The 27,705-nt window shown below is 40.5% G+C and overlaps 1 protein-coding gene across 1 annotated transcript in view; it reads right to left on the bottom strand.

The window, feature by feature from the left end:
• Positions 1-707: 707 nt before the first annotated feature.
• The window catches only part of PLCH1 (phospholipase C eta 1), a gene marked incomplete at both ends in the record, with an annotated part of 69,138 nt that continues 42,140 nt past the window's right edge, over positions 708-27,705 (bottom strand). The window contains 16 exons of the mRNA XM_082003731.1: positions 708-2,809; positions 5,854-6,214; positions 6,695-6,754; positions 8,761-8,840; positions 9,240-9,386; positions 10,162-10,246; positions 10,685-10,809; positions 11,775-11,882; positions 11,976-12,155; positions 13,587-13,684; positions 14,391-14,485; positions 17,342-17,413; positions 20,142-20,303; positions 22,671-22,778; positions 25,633-25,804; positions 27,305-27,425. Coding sequence (XP_081859857.1) covers positions 708-2,809; positions 5,854-6,214; positions 6,695-6,754; positions 8,761-8,840; positions 9,240-9,386; positions 10,162-10,246; positions 10,685-10,809; positions 11,775-11,882; positions 11,976-12,155; positions 13,587-13,684; positions 14,391-14,485; positions 17,342-17,413; positions 20,142-20,303; positions 22,671-22,778; positions 25,633-25,804; positions 27,305-27,425 — 4,076 coding nt within the window. The remainder of the gene's footprint in view (positions 2,810-5,853; positions 6,215-6,694; positions 6,755-8,760; positions 8,841-9,239; positions 9,387-10,161; positions 10,247-10,684; positions 10,810-11,774; positions 11,883-11,975; positions 12,156-13,586; positions 13,685-14,390; positions 14,486-17,341; positions 17,414-20,141; positions 20,304-22,670; positions 22,779-25,632; positions 25,805-27,304; positions 27,426-27,705) is intronic.

Raw genomic sequence — 27,705 nt, 5'->3', positions numbered from 1 at the left:
GAAGACAACTGTTACTATACTTCATAGAGCCGGCAGATGACAAATCTACACATTACATACAAATTTGGACTAACCATAATTCTGCACATTGTTTGCTGTAGAATCATAGTTCATACATGGAAACATGTAAAATTAGTATCAACAATTAAGTCCAAGTCAGAGTGAAAATGGTGACGCTAATGAAGGGTCTCATTCTGAGGCTGCTGCTTGTTGGGCAGAATGAGTCCTAGTCCAGCACTCTAACCCCAAGGACATTACCAATAACAGAAAGCACTGTACTTAGTAGAACTTGCACGAAAGGCTGAAAGTGATGACTAAAAATACTTTTCCAAACAGTAAGACAGGACATCAGGAAAACAGAATACTATTGCATTCATTGCAATATTAGGCTTTTGAGCACAGATGTGCTCGACTTAAAAATGACATGCATTACAAAACCAAAATGCTACAAATGCTTACTGCATGCATATAGTCCCCAGACTACTTCACTTTATAATTTCTAAATCAAAGTAATACATACATAGGAGTGGAACATGGTTTCTATTTACATAAGCTTTGACAGGAAAGGGCACATTAAATCATGACTGAATCACTAGCGTGAAATTACATTTCTAAATAATTTAAACCCTCAAAACAGTATTTCTTACTAAAAATCCTTCATTTCAATGAAATAGTTTGTAAACTTTGAAGATGTACATTTATACAATCTACAGTCTCAGCAGGAAATAAATTTCAGGCTTATCATCACTACTGGGTTCCAGCTGCAGAACAGAATCATGTGTATATAACTGGTCGCTACAGCCGTAGTGCAAAGCGGCGCACGCACCTTCCGGTATTCCTCGGCCCTCCACGTCCTCCCCAGGGAAGCCATTCAGGTACCTGGCTATGTACGAGCCTGTTGAGTGCCTGTTTATAACGTGAGGAGATGCCGAGGGCTTGTTCCGAAGGACGACCCCTGCTACGCTACTTGTGTGCGAAGATTTTTGCTTGCTGGCGGCCTCCTGCCTCTCCTTGGCACGGCTGGCTATGTTCCGCACTCTGCTCTGGCTTCTGGATGAGAGTTTTCTGACCAGCGCTTTGGGGCAGTCTTCATCGATCTGCCTGGAGTACAGCGTTTGGCAGCTGTCTTCCTGGTCCAGGGACACCAGCTTCCTCAGCTGCTCCGTCAGAGCATCCGTAGAACGTGGTCTCATGTTCTTCATAGCAGCAAGTTTCTTGTCTCTCATGCCTGATGAGATAAAGCTCCTACTTATGTACTGATACTTACTTTCAAAATTGCAGGAAATATCCTCTGATGTCAAGTCACCGAGACTCTTGGATTTGCAAGGGCTAGTCTGCTTGATGGCCGAATGAGGTGGGAAAGCCAAAGCATTTTTGAGCACTGGTGAGCGTATGTTGAGCTGGGATCTCTCAGAGGTACACATCACGTTTTTCTGCTTATCTGAATGATGATGATACAAAAAGCCAACATTTTCACACACTGGAAAAGGGAGCTGGCTCCCTGCAGTCCTGAAGTCAGCCGAGCAGTCCGGGGCAGCAGCACAGAGCTCAACAGTTGCGCGATTCCCAGAAGACCTCTCACCACCGTGCCCAGCGTCCTGCTTTTGCCTCAGTTTCAAAGGGGAAGCCAACTGGCTCATGTCTTCCCTTTTGTACTCACATGCAGTTACCAAGAGATCGTGAGAATCCCCATCTACTTCTATTAGACTGCTGCTTTCTGAATTTTCACCAGTGAGAGGGTCAACAAGCGTGTCCTCAAAGATGTGGGTATTGGAAGCAAAAGAACTGGCAGACTCGGGGGCTTCCCAGCTTGTTTCAGATTTTTTTCCACATTTTCTTCTGGGATTTGCATTTAGCAAAGAGAGAGGTGAAAGACAAGGAGACCTAGGCAAGTTATTTAACTTCTTCTTGCAAACTAATTCACTGTGGGTCTTACATTCAGAAGCTGGTGTAAGAGTTGCCTCATGGATAATTGTGTACACTGAATACTCTGCAGTCTCAGGGCTGGAGAACATGGTAGTATCTGGAGTTGAGAATAAGGGGGATTTGATGGATTTTGTGGTAGTAAAGTTGTGCTTACAGGGACTGTTAAGATCCACAGTAAGCACGTGTGGGTGTGTAGCCATCACACCGAAGGTCTGGCTGCTAGTGCCATGAAGGCTTGAGATCATGGTAAGATTAGTTTGATCATCTGTGACATCAAATTGTCCGATCAGAGCTGAGACAGCACTATCCATTTCGCTCTCATTCGCTAAAGAAACTTCATCTATAAGGCGAGAAATGTCACTGTCTTGCATGGTTAAAGTGGAGTGCAAATCAGGAGCATCAGAGCAATTTGTAGAAGAAATGTCTGTCAAAGAAAGAGGTGCTGCAGTGCTTTTCTTGATGATGTCATATTTGTGATTTTCCATCTCCACTTTCTGAGAAAGTAAAGTCCCCACAAGAGTTTTCTCCTCCTTAGACCCATTTGTGTAATCTTCCTTTTTATTCTCTGCACACTTTTTGTCATGTGTTTTTTCTGTGGAAAGTTCAAAATCAGAGTCCTGCAGTAGAGGGACAGTTTCATCAGAAAGATTATTTTCCTGATAGCCTACAAGGCCATTTGTTTCAACTATACCACTTGCAAAAACCGAATTTTCATGTTGCTCCTGCAGAGGTGGTACTAAAGAATCAACTGTAGTCTCCTTCTGGCCATTCTCCTTCTTAAATTGAGATGCCAAATTTGAAGTATTTGCTGTTTTCTCAGAACATGGAAAAACAGATTCTTTCATGTTTGTTTCCTTCTCGTTTGCATTGTCATCACTGTCGGCTAAATTAAATAAGAAACATATTAGTTGCACACAATATTGTGTTCTGCTTATTAACAACTATTTTGTCCTTAGACAGACAAATGGAGAACGCAAAATTAGGTACAGTTGTGACAGAACTTAATTATGGGGTTGTGCAGGTTTAATACAAATTATCTGAGTGATATGAGTAAATGGAAAAATACAACTGCAGGCACTTCATTGAAACTTCCTTTGAATGTCTATTACATCAAGCATGTGATGTAATATTTGTTGCAAATAATGTTAATGAGGAACCATATCATAGCTTGCACGTGGTATTACCTTCAGCTGTGTTCCTATTCAGATTTGTACTATAAAGAAGCATGGCAATAAAGACAGAACAAAACAGCTCTGTTAAAAAACATAATACCTTGAAACAAGTTGCATGCTTAAAAGAGCTGAGTGAAAAGCATCAAGTAGATGGACTCCAGACTGTTTTATACATGTAGTTATTGTAAAATGTTACAATTTAAGAATTTTATTTTTGATCTTCTACCAGCATATACTGCATTCATGAGGGTAAGATTTGAATTCCTTTGAAAAATACGCATTAGATATTTTCTCCACCAACTCTTCTTACTTGTCTTTATATGCCAAATCCGAGCTCAACAACTCAGTCCTTTGGAGCTTTTATTTAAGCAGGGACTATGGAAGTAAGCTTGGCATAACATATACTGTTTCTAACATTTGCTAGAAATCAGGTACCCTAGGAAGAAACAAGAGAGGCCCTGATCATTCATTAACAGCAACTGAACCCCCTCGGTGGACTAAGAACTCTTTCCAATGAACATGGCATTAAATGCTGATCTCTAAAATCTGAAAAGTTCCCCGAGCTTTCCAGTGCTCCTAGTTAAGGATGGAAGCAGTGTATATTTCTTTGATGTGTAGATTTATTTTTTTCTAGAGAGAGCAGAGGAGAAAATGGACAGCACACTATGTTCAGCCGTAGTATTTTAGCAAGAAAGATCTCTGTCGGACAGCCAGCCCCTTCCATTCTTCACAGCACCCTGCAATAACGAACACTTCATCTGACTAGTACCTCCCTCCCCGAGGGTGAAGCCACCTCCCAGTCTGAAATATTTGGGCTGAATATTGTGAGAATACCCAAGCCTATTTCTGTACGTGCACGAGGCTGCGCTGCGCCTTTCTCTACCATGATTCAGGGTAAGCGCTTCCACCAAAAAAAGGGCCCGGGTTGCTTTTCTCTGTGTCACTAAGCCGTGGATGGCCCTGCAGCCCAGAGAAGGGAAAAGGTCTCTCAGGGACAGGAGAGGACTCCATCTGGAATTTCATCTTCTTAACGTCTCAGTTCTTTATGTCTAAGGTGGCCAGTCCTGCCCCACAGAGGTTACAGAGTAAGCCTTGCAGAGACTCAAAAGCACAGGATCTAGTCCTCTCATAATTAGAAGGGGCAGGATTCATCCCCTGTGACAGCTTTTTAGGTCATCTCACCAGGGCCTGTGTTTTCTGCAAAGGTTATTTTGCTATAAGTGAATACCTGTGACCTCCAAAATGTGTGAAAGTTTCTTCTAAATAATTTTGTATCTTAGTTTGTAGCACCTGTAGGAAGAAATATCTAAGAAATTATTACATCTGTTGCAAAGAATGGCTAATCACAGGCTTATCTAGAGGATCTTTAATTTAAAATACAGCATTTCAGAGTCAACTTCCTTTACTAGGAATATCCTTTTCCTGACTACAGCTTCTTCTCAGGGTGGTAGAAAAAAAAAATTGGTTTGATTTTGCTTGCTGTTTCTCTTAAGTAACTTCTTTTACAAGGCGATGTCCAGATTATCAGTTCCTTCAAAGCTACTAATATGAGCAAGTGGAACACGGGTGGCTCAGCAACACATTCTCAGCTGTGCCTGGTAGTTCTTCTATTTTAGGGTGGCTCCTGTGGTTGGTGGAAGCTGCTGCTCCACAGCTGAGAATATTTGGAGCAGAGCAGCATTTCTGTCACCCCCCAGCCAAGAGAGGTTCGTGGTGCATCCGCTGCTTCTTACCAAGGGAGACAGCTGGTGTTTCGGGCTGTCCTGCGCCACCTGAGGAAGAGCCCTGTGGGGCCGACTGCAGAAACGCTGCGCTGCCAGAACTTACCCGAAGCTGAGGATCAGGCTAGCCCTGCAGCCTCATGGGGACAGCCTGCAGCAGTGCACTCGCTCTTCCCAAATAGACAAAAAACAGCCCCAAAAAGCAGTACAGACGTCCACGACTAGGGACAAGCTCAGGGTGGAGACAGCAGGTCTAATGAATTACAGCCATTGTATTCCAAGCTTCCTAGACTAATTTAGATATTCCAAAACCAAAGACTAGGCAGGTCAAGCACACTAACTTTATTGTAGTCATGGGAATAACTGGATTTCAAAACCAGGACTATTATTGCTGAATACACTGAGAAAAAAAAGCTATTTTAAGAATTAAATTGTATTGCATACCAATAATACAAGACCAAGATTTTATCCCAACACATGCTTTCCATATAAATTAATCAAATTAAGTAACCTAGGTTAAGAGGAGAATATCAAGACTGTTGGGTACAAAGTTTGACCTACTTTTACCCCTTTTACATCTATTTGAAAGTCTGCATTAGTCTTTACACTCACTATTTCCAAAAACATATGCTGCATGCTGTTCTTCCTCCTTGAAAACGGGGAGCAAAAACCCACCATGCCAGCAGCTCTGTTTCCAGAAGTAAACAGACAGTAGGAAACCAGAAACGGATGAAGCACAATTCAAGATTGATTCTTAATTCACAAAAAGAAATTGGGCAAGTGTCCTTTTAAGACCACTTCCAGAAATTATTGTAATTCATTTGCCTAGTTTGCAGAGTGGACAGCTTTCCAGGGTGTCACACACCAATGCGTTTAAGGAGATGTTAAGATACTACAATCTTAAGAATATGTAATTTTGCCCATTAACTCTTACTTGAGTTGAATAAAACCACTTGCATAGAGACTGAAGAATTAAGCCTTTTAACACACTATTTCAACTTACTATACCAAAAGTAATTTTGGAAGCATCTTACCAGATGTGTTTTCTTTTCCTTTGGCATCTTGGGCAGTTTCATCTGCTGGGCATGGCAGTCCTACAAGAAGATATTTATCCACGGGCATAGAAGCAGGACGTGCTTGCAAACTCCGACTTGTACGCCTTACAACTCCTCCTTTGTCCTTCAGGTCTGTTGGTTCAGATGCACTGTCTTTAATTTCAGTAGCTTCCAGAAAACCCATCTTACTTTTCTTTCTACCTTTTGCTGGTGCACTGGCTGTGCGCCGGAGAAATCGATCACCGATAGATCGCTTCCGTACATAGTGCCCACTGGTTTCAGCAGAATTGTGCTTAGGGTTCTTGTTAAACAACCCTCTGAGTCCTATCAGCTGCTTATTCTGAAAGGACAAGAATAACCACAGTTTTGAGTGAGTTCAGACTATTATATAATGAGTACAATGAAAATAGCTTTTTTCAGAGTATTTATGAGTGATGAAGATAAAGTTAAAAATGCAGCAAAGCAAAAATTCACACCAAGCAATTCACATCTACTCTGACCAAGGAACTATCAGCATAGGTCTCCATGAATTCATGCATGTCTCTATTTCTCCTCATTAGGATGGCAGCCTGCCACAATTACAAGCAAAGTTTTCTCAAAGTCTCCTAATCAGAGACGACAAGACTGTAAGAAGTGTACTGCAGTGACAAGCTACACATTAACTTGGAGTTTTATGCACGGGCTTCATCAAAGCAATATTCAAATGTTTCAGAGTCTGAATGAAGAATGATGTAAGTTTGGTAGTTGCAGATCATGCGATTAGGAACCACTTGAAAAATCTGTGTCCAGCAAGTGCAAAGTGCATGCTAATGAAGTCTACCTTTGTGGCTCCTAGAAAGTGCAATATTGTGTAACTGGGATTGAGGATTAAAGGGCTCCACTGAAAGGCAAAAAGATGCAAATACATTTGGCTAATGTTTTCAAGACTGTGATACAAGCAAATAAGGTACATCAGCTGTAAATATAACCACTCTACAGCAAATAATTTAAAACTATTTATTAGTCTAATGTAAGTCTCTCTCAGAAACTTGACCAGATATCCTCACTTATAAGGATGTAAATGTGCATTCAGCCTTTGTTTATACATTAGAAAAAATAATACAGCTCATCATCAAGGCAAGCATTAGATGAAAAGACCAAGTGATACAGAGATCAAATCTCAGCGGGTCTTCCCACCCCTCCTCCTTCTTTTCTCTTCCCTATGAAGCTACTCTCTAATATTTTTCCTGAGTGTATTTCTTCTTTGAAGAGCACATGAGCCAAGAGCAACAGCCAAACAGGCTCCCCTACAGACTATCACCAAAACTGTATGTGATTTCACACATATACCTAGATGTGCACAGATCTGGGTATATATTGCAGGTGCATTCCAAGCTGTTTACTACTGATTTTCCTTTTACACTGATTTAGGAGTAATGAAGTCTACCCTGAATACTAAAAGCTTCTCTTTGTGCACAGAACATGCACAGATCTGGTATGGTCAGTGCCATTCCCTCCACCACCTCGCCGCTGTCCTCCCTGGCAGGAGGAACCCTTGCGGAGGCAAGGGCAGGCGAGTACGTTGAAGCACCGGTCCCTGCGCCGAGACAAGGATGCCGAGAGACAGACAGACATCTAAGTGGTTTACACTAGATCAGTCAGTGATCTAATGGGATCAGCGAGGATAAAGGGAGTGGAGTTAAGCGAGGATCTGGACTGTACCAAATCTCAGCCCCTAGGCCTTGTCTATGTTATTTTCTCTCTGTTCCACTGAGCTTTCCTTGGGTGCTTACAGAACTGTCATTTTACACATCTGACATGATGTGTAAAATGACATTCTCTGCATCCACTCTCTGAAAGGAGAAAGACTGGGGGCTAACTGTTCTTTTCAACCTATACCCTTCATAAAGGTTGGGTTTGTTTGTGGGTTTTGTGCGTTTGTTTTTCTTTTTTTAAATCACTACAAAGGGCTATTTTATTTTAGCATCCTGTTGAATATGGCCTTAATTTCTTTGTGCTAGCTATCTACAAAGACCTTTTGTAAACTGTTCACAGAGAAAGCTGAAGCAGAAACGCAAAGAAAAAGCATTGTGCTTTTACTTTAATTTAAAAAATGTTTTAAAATCAGTAATCTTGCAGAAAAGCAAAGTGTATGCACCAAAACCTAAAAGATTTAAAGCTTAAATTAGCTGCTAAAAATAGCTTGTCCAATACCACGTTCTGGTGCAGTTGCAGTTCTCAACATTTACTTCTAAAATAAAATTAGTTTAACACACTGAAGAAATGTACTTACTGTACCTACACGATAGCACCTAATAATTAAGTGCTAACAGTAAGAACATTCGTAAGTGCAGGCACGCTAGGACTAGAGTAAGAGTACGTGTAGCTCACTCTATGAGCTACAGCCTTCTGCTTCCTGAGCACTCCGACAGAAGCACGTCTGCGCTGTTATTGGGGTATCTCAGCTGGAGGGAGCCAAGCGTTTTACTGGATATGGGTGTGCTGCTGTGAACAAGTGCCCTGGCTCAGTGCTCCTCGGAGAAAACACTCTGAATAAGGAACTGCGTTTCGCTTCCTTGAGCATGCTGATACTTAGCAGTGCATGTAGGTACCTATCAGATACGAGTATAAATGAAGATATCAAGCTGAGGGCAATAAAGAATCACACACTGTACTTTTTCAGTGCTGCGTAATCTGAGTAATTTCTTTAAACTTTATTACTGATCAGCGCCAGAGAGAGCTAGGCACAGCTAATCCAATGTACAAAATGCCATGAACCTAAACTGTAAGAATCATTTAGAAAACACACAAATCCAGTGTAGTTCTGTGGTATATTTAAATTCATTTTTATCAGAATAATAAAAAAAAAGAGTTATAAAAAGATGGTAAATTTCCAGATATACCTACCTTTCCATAGATCTCATTAATGGTTATATGAACAAATATGGATGCTTCTGTCAGTCCTTCTAAATATACATGACGATAACCTAGTAAAACAAAAACAGTGCATTACAAATAATCAACAGGTTGCATTTTATGCATAACTGACAATGACTATCTATAAAAGTGAAATATATACAGCAAGCCACCTTACACCTTTTAATAAAACTTCTTATGTTCTCACAGGTTTTCCAAGTTCCCCAACACAAATTGCCTCCAAGTTATACGTAAGACAGCAACGGTAATTTCCAGAAGCACAGACACCCAAACTCCTTCAAGTAATGTTGACTACACCACCCTAAGGTACCAGGAGAATTGTCCAAGCTCATACATGAAGTCTCAGAGATATAAGCATGTATCTTATGCGGATAGCCTTCATCTTTTAAGTTCAAAGGTGTTTGTTCTTCAGCTAGAATTCCAAGTCAAGGAAAACGAGTGGGACTAACCAGGCACAAGACTGCTAAAGGCCAGAGTTCTTTGTCCAACAAAGTCTCGCCCAATAGGATCATGGTCCCAAACAAGAAATCGCACCAAAGCTATTTCGGGCATGTGGATGGTAAAAGTGAGTGTTTCCTCCCAAACAGGGTTAAACCCTGTAAAACAAACAGAACAGAAATTTTGTGAAACAAGTCCATAGCAAGCGCTAGCCTCAATTTTCATGATGCATAGCAAGAGGCATAAGAAACAAGCAGACCAAATACACAAATGAATCCTCAATTACTTGTTGCTCATCTAGATCTAGACGCTCTCAATCTCCATTATATAAAGTAATTAAAAGTGAGAGATCTGTCTCTTGGACTGCTTTTACAAACCAAATGGTTCTGCTTGGGTAGCTGGCAGGGATACCTAGGCAAGTTGTTGCTTTGCAGAAGTGTGGTAGGCTAAACATAGACCAAAACAAACAGGAGCTACCTTTTTCCCCCATGGTTTTGCAACTGCCTATGAGAACTGATGACGCCTCTCCTGCTGCAAGAGGCTAGCTCACTCTGTTATTCATCTCCTTCCCATGAAGGCTGAGGTGGCGATGAAGCTGCCTAGGACATGATTTGTTTTCATTGCATTTGAAGTTATACATGTATTTTATAGACAGTTAAAACAAATAAAATTGGAACTTCTGCATAAAGGAGATTTAAGAATAATCCAGGAGAAAGATATTGTGGTGAACAGCTCTTGCCCTTCATCTCTAGCTTGTCTGTCTCCCCACACCAGAAGTTCTGTCTAGAAAGTAGAATAGTTTTTTTAAGATACCTGATGAAATCAAATTATTGTAAGAAGCTTTGCAATTTAGAAAGTAATAACAGATACTGAATCATTTATAATTACTTAATATTTTAGTCTAAGAAGAGCAAATCAGCTAGATTGTCTTACCATTGTCGTCAACCACCCTGGTCTGATCTTTACAGCAGTCAACTGGTAACCCAATAATTTCCACCTCAACAAAGGGATCTATTATCTATTTTTTTAAAAACAAAGTATTTTAAAAGCAAGCCAATGATACAAGTGAAGGTCAATTTTTAAGCAAATTCATGCAGAGACTTAATTTAAATTCATATGAGAATTCATAAACCTTTGATACACAGGAATTTTCATGTGAAATTGGGAAATGGCTTCATGAAGTATAAGTTGATGTATGGCTTGTAGTTTCAAGAGCTATGGCCAGCTATGACTAATTTTCAAAAAAGTGAAGTCAGCCTCAAAATACAAAACAAAACAGTTCTTAAACATCATATGTAGGATACAGACTCTGTGGGAAAATGTAGTGACCAAAAGCTTGACAATATCTGAAATTTATTGGTGTATTTAAATGAGGAGAAAGTTTATTTGAGTCACATGCTGACATGTCACTCCAGGACCTCTCATGGAAGCATTTGTTGGTATCAGAGTATCTTACCTCTCCTCTGTCTCCTAACATTGAGTCAGGAGGCTTAGGTAGCTGCTGTCCACTGATGATTTTCAGAATAAGCTGCTTTTTAGGACTGGCAGGAAGTGGATCAGCAGAGTAGGGGTTGAATGTGCCTAAAAAATGGCAAGGAATGAGAAGCGTACAGAAAAAAAAAGATACAGAGAATAAACATCTCCCTCCCAAGATGCATAAATATAGCCAAAATTCAGTCATAAGCAAGTAACTTACAGAGCATGGAGCAGCTGTTAATTTTAAAATTCCATTCCACTTTCTTACAACCTTTTTTGAGCTGAGCAGCCCTTGTTTGTATGATTACAAGACAGAAAGGACCCCTCTAATAGGACGGTTTTGCAAGACTCCTTTGGAAAAAAAAAAAAACCACCACAAACTTTCTTCTGTAGAGTAGCAACTCCAAAAAAACCCAATAGTTATAACCCAGATCAGCACTCTGACCTTGTTTCTTGCACAGCTGCCCAGATGTTAACGAGACAAGCAGCTAGGGTTGAGTAAGCTGCTTCCTGCAGCAGCAGTGCTTGCTTCAAGTACCTAAGCTTCCTCTACCATTTCTCAAGTACCTTTCAATCAATGCCACTGCTTCTTATGGCCACATTAAGAAAATTACATAGAGATACCGGGGCACAATCAGATCCCAAATCCTCAAAATATGGAAGAATTGTCATTGCATAACACTGAAAACCATGGCTCCTGTTCTAACAGTGTTTTGAGGACTGAACCGAATCCTTCTCAAGGTAACAAAATAATTCCACTGACTTGCTTGAGAGCTGGACCAAGGTCTGGATACTTGGTCCTGCACCACTGCATATCTTTGGACCCCCATAGGACCCCCTCTTCTTTTTTTAAACACGTATTAGTAAGATGGAGCGCTCAAATATATCTATAACAACAGCAGGAGATTGCATACTAGTACTTACACAGTCCAAGAGTTATGAATGTATGGAAATACGAAAGATTCTATGTAAGTTCTTACTTTCCTTTCTTGTGTCTTCACAACTTCACCATGAAGACACTTTCTGAAAGGCTTGACACTTACAGTAATAGATGTCTAGTGGGACATTACCTTTGCACATCTGCTGAGGTTTGAGGACATAACCACAGTTGCCATTTACCCTAAATTTTGCTTCATTTAATTGCATCACACGTCCCTCAGACTGGTAGTTCAGTGCCACTGTTGAAAGAGAAAACTCGGGTGTCATTGATAAAGGTATTTACTTAGCACATACACAAGAATGGGGAAATAAGTCTTTCATGCAACACCTACCTAACTGGCAACCAACATTCCAGTAAGGTAAAGGATTGAAATTGCTGGAGTCAATCCGATAGGCTGATGGATAGATCCTTATAAGCTGTTTCTGGTTGTAAAGCATAAACTGTTCGGCCTTCTGCTGCACTGCTTGGTGGGCTCTTGTTTCACTGAATGATAGCACGTTCCCTGTTGATCCTGTGTGTATTGTCAAATCAACAAACAAGTTATAAAGCAATCCCAGGAGATGGGGGGCCTGAGCTCAGACCTCAGTTACACTGGCATTAATCAAGGGGAACCGAGGTTTAGTCCAAAGTTACAAGGACAAACTGTCTTGTCATATGCAAATCATGTACATTGTGTAACTGAAGGGCACCAGCTTCCCCTTCCAGGCAGGTCTTTTGTTCCACCCTCAAGTTTCCAGACTTAAAAGGAAAGCCAGGGAGGAACTCAAGCTAATTGCTAGGGCCTTTTCTCCTGCCAAACCCCAGGCGTGACTGCTATGGAGAATCTATAGAGAAATCTACTAATGGCAGCATGATCAAAACTATTTTACTGAAGAGCTTACAGCCCGGGGAAAGAAGTGCCCAGCAGGGCTCCGATCCTTCTCTTGTCCCTGTAACACATTAACAGCAGCACTCAACCCATTTCTCTCTCACACACGTTTCTGCAAACTCATCCTTTCTCTAAATAACCCAAGCAATCTTTCCCAATTCCTAAGTCTTCCCTCTGAGCATTTTATCCCCTTTGACAGATCCCTTTGATCAGCCCTCTGGGAGAAAGACTGACCAGAAGACTTTCCTAGGAAAGAGTGCTCAACTTCAAGGGAGCAGTTAGACCAACTCATCTGTACCATCTCTCCATGCCCACCTCTTCACCTAGGATCAGGAAAGCACAAGATCTAGATGAACGGCAACAGCACCCTCCGTTCCAGAGGGCCATGAGTCATCAGATGGGTTCACCAGTACCACCCAGCTACACCTGGACCTGCAGAAAAAGCTGAGTTCTCTCAGCTCAGAAAACTATGTTCTTGTGGGATTTCTTTGACTCTGTTTCTCCACACTGCTTTCACTCTCCTTAATTTCTCCCATTAAATTGTATTAAATTAGGAATTAATTTTATAGTAATTACAGAATTTCATACAGAGTTTGTTCACGTACCTTTGATGACCTTTCCCACAAATTCCTCTACAACTTTCTCAATTTCCATTCTGCCTCTAACATGTTTAGTGAAACAACTGTACGCTTTCTGAACAGGGTTCACATCTATTTATCACAATTCAAATCTATCATGTTACTAAACGCTACTTAAAATTGATGAAGTTAAAAGATGATGACAAACTCTATAAAACTGTGAAAACAGGAAAGAGTTCTCCTGAGAAAGCCTCATTTTTAAAATTGCTACTAAAACATGAATGTCATAAGAAACCAAGGGAAAGGGTATTTCCTAGGGAAGGAAAAGGTGGTGCTTTACTCTTTCTCCATAGTTAAGTAAAAGGAACAGGTAACAAACTACTCTGCTTTTAAGACATCTTTGAAATCCAAGGGAAACCTTAAGAACACAGACATGTTTCCTATCCAAACAGAAAAGTGAAAAAGGCATGTGTAAGTCTTGTGCCAGCAGCCTTACCGTCATCGACTATATCCTGGGCTGCCACAGAGTTCGTGTACACCACCAGATCAGACAGAGCTCGGCACAGCTTCACCGTTTTTCTTCGACGAGCCAGCCTGCTGAGTTATATTTAATATATAAAATAAATCACTAATTTTTCAATATTTAAAGCATATTGCAATCCCCCTTTCAGCTCTTTTCATCAATAAGGAAATAAAAAACTGAACAGGGAACCGTGTGCGGCAAACCTCCTTAGAGAGGGCTCTGAGATGACTGTTCCCCTTGTACCTCTATAGTCACACTACACAAACAAAATTTTTCATTTAAAACATAATGAAATAGCTGCATCATGGCTCTTCTCAACACAAACAAGGCAGACAGCTTAGAGCTGTATCTGAAAACGGAGCATTTCAGTGACAACAAATGCATTCTCAATGGCACTTTTTTGATTGCTTTTTCTTTACATTCTCAGATGTAATAAAGTTGGCTGGGCTGTGATGTACCCTTATTTAGCCTAACCAGCTTTCTTTGAGCACTGTTTACAGCATGCAAAATGTAGATTGGCATTTTTCCATTAGAAAAGTATTACTAGCACACTTCTTTTCAGTTTAAGGGTAATTGCTATTTGCAACCTATGAAAACTTAGGCAATCAAAACATCGGGCTACAGCAGTCACAGCAAAATAGTGACACAGCAGCAGTGTCATAAATGACCTGTTCTTAAGAACAGACCTCCCTGAGGCAATGACATATAAATATTGATAGCAGTAAACATGCCTCTAGCTTTAACTGAGCTGTAAAACTATGGTGATTCATAGCTCACCTGTGGAGCTGCCCCGTTTCCTTCCCAGAAGAGTTTTGCTGGCTTTCTTCGTCATCTGATGCACTATGGTATTTGGATGCTGCCTTCGCTGCTTTCTGTTGGGAAAGAATCAAGCACAGCTGTGTCAGCTTATGGGGTGGTTCTGTAAATCCACATTACTGTCAGTGACATTAGGTGGGTGGGCAAGCTGCAGCAGGTTTCCAGCACAGGACCCATGTCCTACAAGGATGTGGAATGACCCCTGGGGGTTTGACAGCAGAAAACCCTGGCTGCTATGTCAAGCGCTTCCGTACACGCGGAGAAGGAATGCCAACACAAAGCGTCTGTGCCCTGATCTCGCTCCATCTGACTGCAAGGATAAGAGCCCGCAGCCATGGAGCGAGTTTATCTGCTGGTAAGCAGGCAAATCCAAGCCTGAAGAAAATTATTTCTGCAAACTGGCCAGTCCATTGCAGGCCACTGCATATTCTGCAGCTTCCCTCCTCTGCTCCCTCCTGACGTGAGAGGACAACATTGCTCCACTGTCTCCAGTACACTGGCACTGGTCCTGCTGAAACTGTAATGGATCGTACCATGTTTAATGAACAGCAACACACAGTAGGATGTACAGCACATTGCTTCCACCTATCTATGTGCGTGCGTGTCCCCAGCTTAGGAAATTTAACAAATTCATTCATGAAGCTGAGAACAGAGTCTGAGGAAAAATTTTCAAACGTCTTCTTTCTACTGCCTTTTGAGCCACACATAGAAGCATTCAATTATTCTAAATTATTACAGTATACCATAAAGAAAATAGCTGTAATAAAAATATTAAAATCTCAAAAGCACCTTTTTTTCATAAGCACCTATTATTTAATAAAGTTTTCAATTTCAACATTACATCTTTTGTAACAATAACTAAATCTTCAAGAGAGAGTTTCTTTAATTCCCTTCTCATCAAGAGGTAATTAACAATATAACTGAGAGCTCCTTATCCTTTTGCTCATATGGCTAGATGCTAATTGAGCACAGATTTCTTTTCTCCTGCTGTGATACACCAATAACATACATAATTTATTTCAGCACTAAACACAGCAAACTGAAGTTGACTATACTGGAAGTCATTTACATGGTTCAGTTTTGGAATCCAAAGGTCTGGACCATGGATGTTTCCTGCAGTTAACTTGCAGAAATAGCTAGCATTAGTTTCTTTGTCCCTCCATGGGACAAAGAGTTTATACAGGAATACATTTGGCACAAGAGCTGGTTGAAAACATCACAAGTCAATATCCCTGGGTGGATAATTCCATACCTGCAAAAATATCAATAGTATCCATCCTTCCCAGGCATTTCTTTAGCTGGAAAGGTATAATGGGGAAGTTACTGGGCATCCCTGTTGCCTCAGTGTACAATACAATCATTATTTAGAAAAATAAATAATAGTAATAAAAAAACCCTTATATATACTGTCTTATTTTTTCTCAGCAGAGATGAAACAAATGGGTTTTCCCACCTGCTACATCCATTGGGATAACTAGTTGAAGTAATTAAATTATTGACATACTTTCCAGCCCTCAGTGTAACCAGCAGTTTTTAGCAGCTGACTTTTGTCTGTGACATCTCATTCCACAGCATTTGTTTTCCCATCCACGAGCCCAGGTGACAATGTGAAGAGTCCACTATCGTGCACGACAGGTACTTGCAGATCTCAACACATACTGAGTGAATAACGTGCACGTAGCTAGAGCTGCTGAAAGAAATGTGACCGCTTTAAACTGATGTAAGCTTATAATCAAAGTGTAAATATGAGTCCTGGTATTGCCTGCCCTGAGAATTTTTGATGGCTCCTAGCTGCCTTCAGGGCTGGTTAAGTACCATGAAGTATTTCATAATTGCTGTTTTTCCTGAACTGCTGCTCAGATTATCAATTACAGAGCATGCTCCCTGCCCAGCTGCAGCTTTCACCATGGAGTGCTGAAGAGGAATACCGGTGTCTAGCAGGCTGCGGGCAGAGGAAACCGCTGGTGGCACAGTGACTCGGCTGCAGACCTGCCACATGCCTCTTCACGACGAGCCTCTCTGCCCATTTATTTACTTGGTATCTGCTAATTGACTCTGGGAGGAAGGAAGCTTTCGGTTGAATTAGCTCGTGCTGAAGCTACATGTTCAATAAATCCAAGCCTCGAGGCACCGTGGGAGTGTGGGAAGAAGGGAGGAGGATGACAGGAACAGGTTTGTCGGGATATGGGAATGGGAGAAAACATGGGTGTACTGTCCCTTTCGGTGGCTGCTGTCTGTCCAGCTGTAAAATGAAACTCACACTCATTTGAATTATATTGGCTCTTGCCTGGTTCAATAGAGCCACCACAGCGAAGACCAGCGAAGCAGACAATGTGACCTAGCAGCTACACAACCGTATAAATCCTATATGCAAAACCAAGAAGGGATCAGAAAAGAACACATTTTTACAAAGCAGGAGCCCAGAGCCAGCGCTCAGTCACAGCAGTCCCTTAAAGGGAGTGGGAAGACAGTAACAGCGTGCTCTGCATGGCACTGCTCAGGGTATGAAACAGGGTAAAACCGGGCCCCAGGAGGAAGGAAACCAGCGTTGTCAGCTGCGTGGACAGAGGTCTGGCAAACAGGAATATGCAAAGGCATTTGTCTACATTGCTCTTCGCTGCTGCAAGTTTGATCAGAAAATCAGCAATTCCACATCACCACTAAAGATGAGCTTTTTGATCGGGCAAGGTATTTTGTGAGTTTGTGTGATCATTTTTAAAAGGTTCTCCACACTCCTGCATACCGGTAGCAGCTATATTCTTCTGAACAGCAGTAAATATACCAAGTGTAATCACATAGTCTTCCCTCACTGCTCCCGTACACACCATGCTTGTCTCAAGCGATCACTCATACCTGGTGTCCCTAGAATGCTGTCAGACCTAGAACAGCAAATGGAGTCTCATTTTACTTACTTTGTGTTTACCGAAGTTGCCCATTAATGATCGACCATGAGACTTTTTTCCACCTTCTTTTGTATCCAGGTTCTGTGCAGAGACAATGCAATAAAAAGTGTAACTCAATACCTTCAACACTATTTTTTAGGAGTCTGCTACAGTCTCTGAAAGACATAGTTTCAACTTAATATATGTTCTTGTATGTCACTCTGATTCACTGTTAGAAGAGTACAGTGATTGCACATGAGGAAAAAAGAAGAATTAAAGTCTAAACACAACATATTGTGAACACAAATCGAAATCCAAAACTCTCATTACAGGACTTTTCTAATTTCTTTATATACTTGATAGCTTAGCAATCCTCTAGCAGTACAGAAAATTTCTAACATTAACACTCAAGACAACAACCAATGATGTAGAAAAAATAGGCTAGCAAAACCAGGCAAGCAACAACAAAACACAACGTTTGAAAGTGTACTTGAAAATAGTCACAAAGGAAAAGGGGGGGTGTGGAGGGGAATCTCCTAACAGATAAACGTGGACTTTTCATAGGCAGCGTGAAGACTGAGTTTCACATTTATAGCCATGCCCCTAGATATCAGTTTGGTAATTTCTGGCAGCATCTAGCTTTTTCTGTCAGAAAAGCACATCCCTTCATCTTCTAAAGAGCAAAACAAAGGCCTAAAGGTGCTGAAGAATATTCCCCCAGCATTTTAGCAAGCCCAGTGAACTCCAGTTATTCCCTGTTCAGCGCTGAGCTGGAATTCACTTCTGGCTATCGTAACAGTAAGGGCACTAGATCATTTCTTCAGGTCCAAGAAGTCAGTCAGTAATCTCTGTATCTGCGTTCAAAGATTTGTTCCTAGCTCAGGCTGCAAGTCTCTGTAAAATGTAGAAGGAAACCTTACCAGATAAAGTGCTTGTCTCCCTCAGACAAGAGGGAGAGGTGACAGTTTCACCAGCAAATCCAAACTAGTATCAGGCCTGACTGACAGTACCATAAAAATTGCCTTCCCCCTCCTCACAAAAAAAATCCCCTTAATAATTACTGGAGATTAGTGAATAAATTTCCATTGTGAATGCTCTTTTTTTTTTTTTTTAAATAATAGCAAGTTTTTGGGGAAATGAAAGGCACATCAGTGACTAAGTAAAGGAAAATTAAATTTGACTAGCAAAAAAGTAGAAAAATTTCCCAACAGATCACTTTCTGGTACATCAATTACACAGTAACTACTAGAGAAGAGCTTTACAACGCCACCAAACAAAGCTAGCTAATGAGTTACAGAATTACCACACTATCTCAACATTTAACCATTTAGTTTTCTCCCAGCTAGGTCAACAGTTAACATAAATTAATCTTTCAGTTGTTTTAACTTATTACTAATTGTTCAGCTCTGTGTTACTTTAAGACCCTTGAAAACAACAGTCACATACAATCAGTCTTCACACAGGAGTGTTGCAGCAAGGGAAGAGATCTCTACATGTCCCTTAATAATTTAAAATCAGACAATTAGAAAATTCTATCACTTTATCCTGTTACCTTACAGATGTTTGAATAACACAGTTGCATTACTGACGTATTTTCAGTATTCTGGTCATGTCAATGACATGTACTCATATCCAACACAAACACCTTATGGAAATTTGCCTTCTCTAGAAAAAACTCCGTGCCCCCTCAGATGCTATCTAGGGGCCAGTCATTTTTCCAGATACCAGAGAACATACCACGTGTAATTATTCCAACTGAAGATATTATTGAAATGGCTCATATCTGACCATATTTACTAACATGGGGAGTTTGCTCTCTGAAATCCCACTCTTCCGACCTCATGAAGGCCAAAGGGAACAGGCAAGCTGACTCTGTTCTCACACTGCAAAGCCGCGGTCTGAAAATAACCCTTATCTGTTGGGTCAGATGGCTTCGTCCTTTGCATTCATGGAGCCTCTTCCCACCACAACGCAGCTTTGACCAGAGGTCTCGAGCACCAGCACAAGCCACGTATGTTCTCTGTAGTCAAGCCCGGCTTTAGGCGATAGTCTCAGAGGTCAGGCCTCAGAGAGAGACTGAGAAGAACTACATAAACCCTACAGAGTGGGAAGATGGGCAGAAAGCAGAGCTACGTGTACTCGACCTTTAAGACTACACTGGTTACAGAACAGGCACATCCCCCACAGAACAAGTCACTCATTTAACATAACCGGGCTTTGCATCTGGTTGAGGTGAAAGTATGGTAACCATGGATTCAAGGTACTGTCTACTGATGTCCTCAAAATTCCGATAGATTTAGCTGTTTTACAAAAATAGCTTGATGTCAAAAGGGGAAAGAAACATACCATTCTTGATATAAAACAGTCTGGGCATGAAAAACTAGAACCTTGCTTAGGGCAGTAAAAGCACAATCCCGTGTTTTAGTGCTGTACAAAACAGCCATCAGCACTGCAGGCAGACAACACTTTCAGTTATCACGGCGAGTCTTGATAGGACTTCAGTAATAGAAAAGGGATCTTTCCGCAATAACCTAGACACAAACCAAATTGCTTGACGCATGCTTACAACTTTGGTATTTACTGAATAAATTGCTTCCAAGTCTTACAAGAAATATCTACAAGATTAGAACATACTGAAACAACATACTCTTCACATCTGACCATTCAAATTCTCTCAGATATCTTCCTGAAATAGTTCCAAGTTTTCATTTTGGATAAAACAAACTCTCAGAAGTTGTTCATAAGTTATCAGCTTTTTCATCTGAAAAATGTGCAATACACATTGCATTGGCTAGTATTCAGAGCATGCAAAGGGGAAGAACCCACATACCTGCTTCAGGTTAACATTTAAACCCTCATGAGTTGCCTTTAGCAGGGCTCTCACAGTGAAGCTGTCAGGATCTTCTTTGTCCCTGATTTGAGATTCTTTTATCAGAGATTCCAGTTTTGTTCTTATAAAAGATTCCACCTGGTGCTCAGTTGCACCATTACTCTGAAAGACATTAAGAAATCCAGTTAAAGTAGATTATTATGTCCATCACTTCTGGGACAGCCTGAGGGAGCATTACACATTCTTAGGGCCACACAGTGCTCCCAACATTTCCTTTCTCTGTGCAAGAAAAAGCTTCTTCCATAATGCTGGCAAAATCAGGCAGGTGGCTTTTACTGCCATTTCCATTTTCCTTTCTTCTCTTTAGTCCTCCTGACACGTCATTTGCCCTGCCTCACCACAGCACAGTCCACCTCATAGATCACCCCCGAACCCGGCCCCAGCGCTAGCTCTCTGCTTCAAAACTGCTGCAAGTGTGACCTTCTCTTTTGGAAGACTGCACGAATTCTCAGCTAATGCAGTTACACGCTCCTCCAAAATATCAGACAACCTAAGCATCGTTAAGATTCCTGCTCCAAATGGTAAAAAAGAGGAAGCAATTACTGCTAACAACAGTCATATAGACTATATAGACACAAACCAGTCTCTTACATTACGCACTTAAAATAAAAAAGGGTCCTACAGAACAGTGTGTACTTAGCATGCCTCTATCCATGGGGTGTCAGACCTCTCCTGAGACACGAGAGGAAAGCAACTGTTCTGTCCTAACATGTTCCATTTCTAGCCCCAAAAAACATACTGTGTTTTGCACTGGCTTTAAGGATTGCCAAAATTTGTCTCAGAAGTACTCAAGCCACGTTAGTAAAGCACACGTGGCTTACACAGACCACTCCTGTTGAACAGCACAACACAACGAGCTGGGCATTATGTTCGTTCAGAACGGGTCATGCAATCTTATCCCATCTTACTATACCCATAATTAGAGTTATGTTCATTCAATATACACTTTTTCCCCTGAACTTACACCTGTGCAAGTTTGTACCTGTACTTAAAAACAATCAAATTTCTAAAGATTTATGGGATTGGGAGTCTTCAAGCTTCCCCATAAATTAGTTAATTAGCCAAATGTTTCCAATTCTGAGATAAATACTAACAGAAATATAACATTCTGAGTCACCGAGCAAGCTGATTTTATCCTATCCTAGAAGCATTAACTGCAAGGCTGTACTTCTGTATGAGACTGTCTTGTGGAACATATGGGTTGAATGACATCCAAGCGCAATCTAGCATCTAAATAATTAAGCAATGAATTAATCATTATTTTGCCAGTAGCATAAACAGCATTTGTTTATCTAAAGGGGGGGGGGGGGGGGTGTTCAAATCAGCCCTTCTGCGTAGTGTACTTGAATTGCCCAAAAGATATTGCTGACATTCGTATTTTAGCAGCATCAGGGTAGGAGAAGAACCAGCATAAACATGTACTTCCTCTGAACCAGTTCAGAGGGGGACTTCCATTACCTGTAAAGCAAGTCCCAAGCTATTCTGAAAATCCTTCAACTGCTAATAGCAGGCATAAATGATACAGACAAATTAAAAGCTCAATACGTAAACCAAAACCAGTTAATGAGAACTAGATGGGTGTTTCCATGCGGCAACAAGACAAACTCACTGGGCGACATTCAAGACTAGAGACAAATATTGTACTCGCTAAATATTAATTTGAATTTGATCTATTCTTTCTGCATCTCCCTACAGTATTTTCTTTGTTCAAAAGTTTTAACTGGTAAAGCAAGGCTGCCTCCTGACTAGAAGAAACCACCTGCTGGATAATGTATATTAGCATTGCACACCAGTTTCAGTTTGTAGCAAAAAACTCATAGAATCACAGAATGGTTTGGGTTGGAAGGGACCTTTAAAGGCCATCTAGTCCACCCCCCCCGCAGTGAGCAGGGACATCTGCAACTGGATCAGGTTGCTCAGAGCCCCAAGCCAGCCCAACCCGGGATGTTTCCAGGGATGGGGCATCTAAAAAATGTGTTAATAAAAAATAGACGAGGAGTTAAGAAATAAAGGGAACAGAAAGCAAACTTCAGTGTCGAAAAACAAGAAACAGAAGGATTGAAAATAAAAATGTTTCAAACAGCAGAAACTTTTTTCATTTGTACGTCTTCCTTCATAATTTTCATCTAGAAATTGTGCAGCAATTCCATCGTGCCGTGGCTTTGAGTACTACACTTTTGTATCCGAAAAAAGCCTAGCATGCTTATAGTGCTGGCAATGTTTTCAGTCTAGTGTACCTAAAGCACTTAAATCTGCCACTTATATGATTTAAATGACAAAATGTGCATTTCTGAACAATGTCATTCCATATCTAAATGCGGAATTATATAACTTCTGTATCTTAAGGATCTGACTTAGAAATCAAAGTTAAAAACTCCAATTCGCCAACAACTGTAAGTAGGATTACGGAGTATGCATGTAAGAAGCGTAGAGATGTAGCAGTTCCGGGAACTGTGTATATGCACATACATAGCAGGGCTTTAATTTGCAGTCGTCTTCAATTTCATCAGCACTATCCTCATCTGAAACTTCTCCTTCCTCAGCATCAGCTCCAAGACTGTATGGCAACTTTTTACCCTAAAATGAGGAAAAAAATATTCACAGTAAATGCACACGTGGTCAGTATTATTCAGTGCAAAGACCAAAATAGTCCATTCCTCAACTATTCCTTATGTAAATTGTGACCAGAGTTTAGAACTCATTTTCAAAGAGTCTCATGCAAACTGGTTCAAGGACCAGGATTATCACAGGTGATAGCTTAAGTACTTCTGGAAAAGTTTGTCACTGAAAGATCTTTGCAAGCTCTTTGAAAAAAAGAGCATACCATCTCCCATCTCTGGAGCGAGCCCGCACATGTCCAAAAGACTTTTCTGAGTTGACTATCAGATATTTCAAGCTTGCCCCTAGCAAGCATATACTTAAAATAGAACTCTAAAAATCAGAAGCTGAGGCTTTGTCATAGGGTCTTCATCAGAATGGAAAATGCAGACGCAAAACTCACTGCAAGCAGCTGTCAACATGAAGGAAGCAGCAAAGCCTATTTTAATATCGTATGCTCATGCAAGAGTGTAGTCAGCAATCCAAAATTAGTTGCTAATCCAGTACTGTGAATGTCATGCTTGTATTAGAAAGAAACTACTTTAATTCCATGTCTAGTTTCCAACATCTGATTAGAGTGGTGAGCAAACAGAGGCTTGGGGCTACTTCTGGTAAAAAAAAAAAAAAGGCAGCTCCAGCAGATTCATCATCTTTTTTAGAGCATTCATCTCAAATTCTCCTGTATGATCACTTACAGAGAAGCCCAATCACAGAACTTTAAAAATGTTGGCTATGGGACCTCAGAAGATCCATTGTCTCACTAAAGGAGGATCATCACCAGCTCTAGATGAGCTTTGCTTAGCCAAGTCTTGCAAACTTCCAAGGGTGGAGATTCCCCCAGCCTTCCAGGCAGCCTCTTTCCATGCTGCACTACCCTCAGCTGATAAGTTTTTCCTGCCATCCAGGCTGCACCTCCCAAGCTGTAACTTGCAGCCATTGCCTCTTGGTTTACCATCTGCTACTTAATAAATCACCTATTAAGCTTCTGTGTTATTACTTCTGTGTGCACCTTCCTCACTAATTGCAGGAATGTTTGCAGTCTACCTGCTTCATCAGTGACACAGGTAGACAAGAATTACACTCAGATTTCTGCAGAAATGGATTGATTTATAGACTGCGTTTTGAAATTAATAATGCTGCCCTGATAATGAGTGGGTCAAATTCACTTCACGTTGGCACCTTTATACTGGTTTAAATCCATGAGTATTATCAGAATTGCTCTTTACATACACACTAGGAACATGAAAATTATACCATTACTTGAAATTGTTTGGCTAATGAAGCAATACTGCCTTTCAAAGGAAAATGTATGAAACAGAGCACAAATAATAACAAAAAGATGAGAAACAGGCTTACTTCTCAACAAGACACTGATTCCTAAGTATGATTTTATCTTTTCCAACAGGGCTGCTTAAATTGAGCAGGAGATGGGAGACAGGGCTTTGTGGAAAGATATTGTGATGCTTAAAAAAGTATTCCTCATTCTGAAAACATTAGCTCAGCTCCACACTATTCTTTAACTACTCACAGGGTTTCAGCACTGTTAGCTGAAGATTCAAACTGATTGAACTCAAAGATTGAGTTACAAACTCAAATGTGCTACAAGACCAGCTCAAAAGTTCATGTAAGAACAGCACAGTACCAAACCTCTCTTGCCTTTTGTGCATTGACATATTTCAAGCCAGATTTGCTGGGTTTTGTCGCATGACTGACATTACATACTATTTTGTTTGACTCCCTAAAATGCTACATGTTGCATAGTTCATTAAACAGGCAGTTACACAAGAAAACTGATTCAATGAAATTCAAATCAAAGGTTTTGTAATTCAGAATCAGCTCTGTACTACTGAAACATGTTCCAACTAACATCACATCAAAATTGTGAATCCTTGTAGCCAGCTTGATACATAGGATAGAGGGTGGAAAAAATAGTATCTCAAGAGCTCTCAGCAAAGTAGTTGCCCCCATGTGCCAAAGTAAATTATACAATCTAATAAGCCACAACTCTATTAATCATCCTCTCAGAGGTCTGCCTTGCATTTCTTTCTTATTATATCCACCTTGGTGTTTGACATTCCTTTCAGAGCAAATCCGTTTATACCGAGAGGTTCAAACAATTAATCTTGCATACAACACTAACTTCAGTGCCCCAGGGCCTCCTCCCTCACTGCTCCTTAGAGCCCCCTTCTGAAGCGCTCTTCTTTCATAAACACAGCTGATGAACCATGAAAATAGTTTCATTTCATGAACTACTGCCCATAGCAAGGTGAGGGGGAAATGTAAGAAAATACAAGAAATTTTCAGCTGCTTTTATATCACTCCAAAATACTTTGTCCAAGGAGGTACTGTAGGATAATGTTTAGGTACTATAGGGATAGGAACCATACAGAACGATATGCACTGATAACAAATTAGACATTTCAAAAACAGAGAAAATATCAGGTTCAGTAACTGTGTAACAGTTCCTTCTATTCATACCAATGCATTTTATATAATTTCTCTGCTCTCCTGACTCAGTGCTAAGGTTTAAAAATAAGCACCTCTGACTTTAAGACTCTAAATAAGATGCTTAAGAAACAGAATTTTCTTTCCACTGCTGTTGATACCACCTCCCTGTTGGAACATTTACAGAAGTACTCTGGGACACTCGCCAAGACCAAGGTAAACTCCGTTTCAATGCTTCTGAAAAGCTCAGAATTTTAACTCACTTACTGCATCTGTACTATTCCACATGGTACTGCTGAACTGGCTTGCCAAAGCCAAAGAAAATCTACAATAAATATCACATGCTGACTTTTTTTGTATTTTGAACACGCCACCAATAGCAAGTTACCTTCACTAGGATTTTCCCTTTCAAATTTTGAGGGCTAGGAAGCTGTCTGGAATCTCCAGTGATTACAGATGACAAGTCGAGTTTGTCACCAAATATCTCCTTCAAGTACTGAGCAATCTTCTTTTGCTGTTGAATACTGCAATGGTTTTCAATAGACAGTATCACTGGAAACCTAGAAACAAAACCCCCAGACATTGTCATAACTGTGTTTTAAGAGAGTCGACACATAAAATGGTTTAAGCAGTTTGCTTTGGCATTGTCAGTAGTCTGGAAACAAACTCACTTTGGGAGGAAGGTCTCTGCACATGAACTCCCAAATCCCTGCTCTGTCAGAATCCATCAGACAGTCTCTGCAGGCAATTCTGCCCTCTCCCTCCAACCTTACCCACTAGTGCATAGTGCACAGGGTGACAAAGTTTGAAACCTATGATCACTGAGCATGAAGCACAGAGAAACTTGCAATAAAGCTCATCAGCAGTGCAAAGCCTTTTTGTTCTGTGTAGCCGAGCAAAAGTTACACTATTCCTTTGAAGCCACATACAAAGTCTTCATAAGCTTTAAGTGATCAGCAAGCTGCTCCTGGAGACAAGCGTTTTGAAATCAACAGATTCAAAGGAATTGCTAACTCCTCACTGTTCATCTTCCAAAGATTGATAGCTGCATGAACGACCTGCCTTTGTCTTAATAAGTGCAGCTACAGCGAGTCAGACCAAATGTCTAAAGATGCCCAGACCCTTGAGAAGGAGAAATACTTGGCAAGACTTTCCAGAATACTCTCCCAGGCTCCACGAATTTGCAGCTCCACTTTCTTGAGCTAAAGACATTGTTTCTATGTATAACAGCCTATTTGCCCAGTTGTTTTCTGGCAGCCCCAGAATCCTATGGCAAGGAATCCCAGAACCCAACTAAAGACACAAAGAACCATGTCTTCCAGTTTTGAATTCACCAGCTCATATTCCTAATCAATAACACTAAACTTTGGGGCTTGGTGTTTTGTTGTTTTTTTTCCCCCACACTCCCATTGTTGGGTCATTTTTTTTTTTTTTAAATAAAGAGAAGTAAGCATTTTCCTTTTATTCTCTCTAAACTACTCAGAATTCTAGACACTCACTCATGATTTGAGACTGTTGGGGGTGTGTGTATATATATATGGTTAAACTCCAAGATTTTCATGATAAACTTTGTTATATAGTACCATGGCAACCAAAATAGAATCTGAACATTACCCCTCATCTCAGTATTTCCTTATACTACGTATGAGTAAGCTTTTCAATTTTCCTAGTGGAATAAAGAATTTCCCTTAGGTAGAGGATGTTATGGTATTGATTTTTAAGGAGAATTTCCCTGTGGAAATGAGTTTTGTTCAAACAAAGGACCAAAATAATCTCTAGATATTCAACAGTCTCAGACTGTTCGAAGTATTACTGAGTTTACAATGCATAAAAGGTTTTTCTAACTGAAGTTGAACTTTCTAACTCAATTGATGGGAAGAGCTTATGCAATTGAACAATAAATATGACACAGGCAATAAACAGGGGAACAGAATCAACTTTGCAATTTCTCAATGTGTTTAAAGGAATATAAGTACTTCCTGATGTTGATTGTTGGTTTTCACATGGGATTAACCACCCAAAACAGACAGGTGTAGCTTCAAAACTGACTCTACACTTACTCATTTTTGATGAAGGCGTATTTATTGATAGTTTCTGCCACATCACGGAAGAGTATTTTAGAAGTAAGAGTATAGCCATGGTGCACTACTGGCTCTCCATCTGGACCATCCCAGCAATCCACTATTAAGACAAAAAAAGCTATACATTAAGAGATGTCCATGATCTTATACGTTTCTGCTGATCTTGCCAGCAGAACTCATGTACACTACCCAATCACGCAGGTGTCAAGAAGTTTCCTTCAATCTATTATGACCTACCAATTGAGTTAGGACTAACAAGACGGTCTTTTCTCATTTAATATAAGAAGTCTGAAATGTAAAACTGTTTTTTCCCGTCTTACATAAAATTACAAAGGTGTAATAGGTCAAATAATGTTTCCAGCTATCTCTTGGGAAAGCAG

The sequence above is a fragment of the Phaethon aethereus genome, assembly GCF_964289735.1.
Source record: "Phaethon aethereus genome assembly, chromosome: 9".
Lineage (NCBI taxonomy): Eukaryota > Metazoa > Chordata > Aves > Phaethontiformes > Phaethontidae > Phaethon > Phaethon aethereus.
Note: the sequence above shows the minus strand (reverse complement) of the source record. Positions and strands in the feature narration are given on the sequence as shown.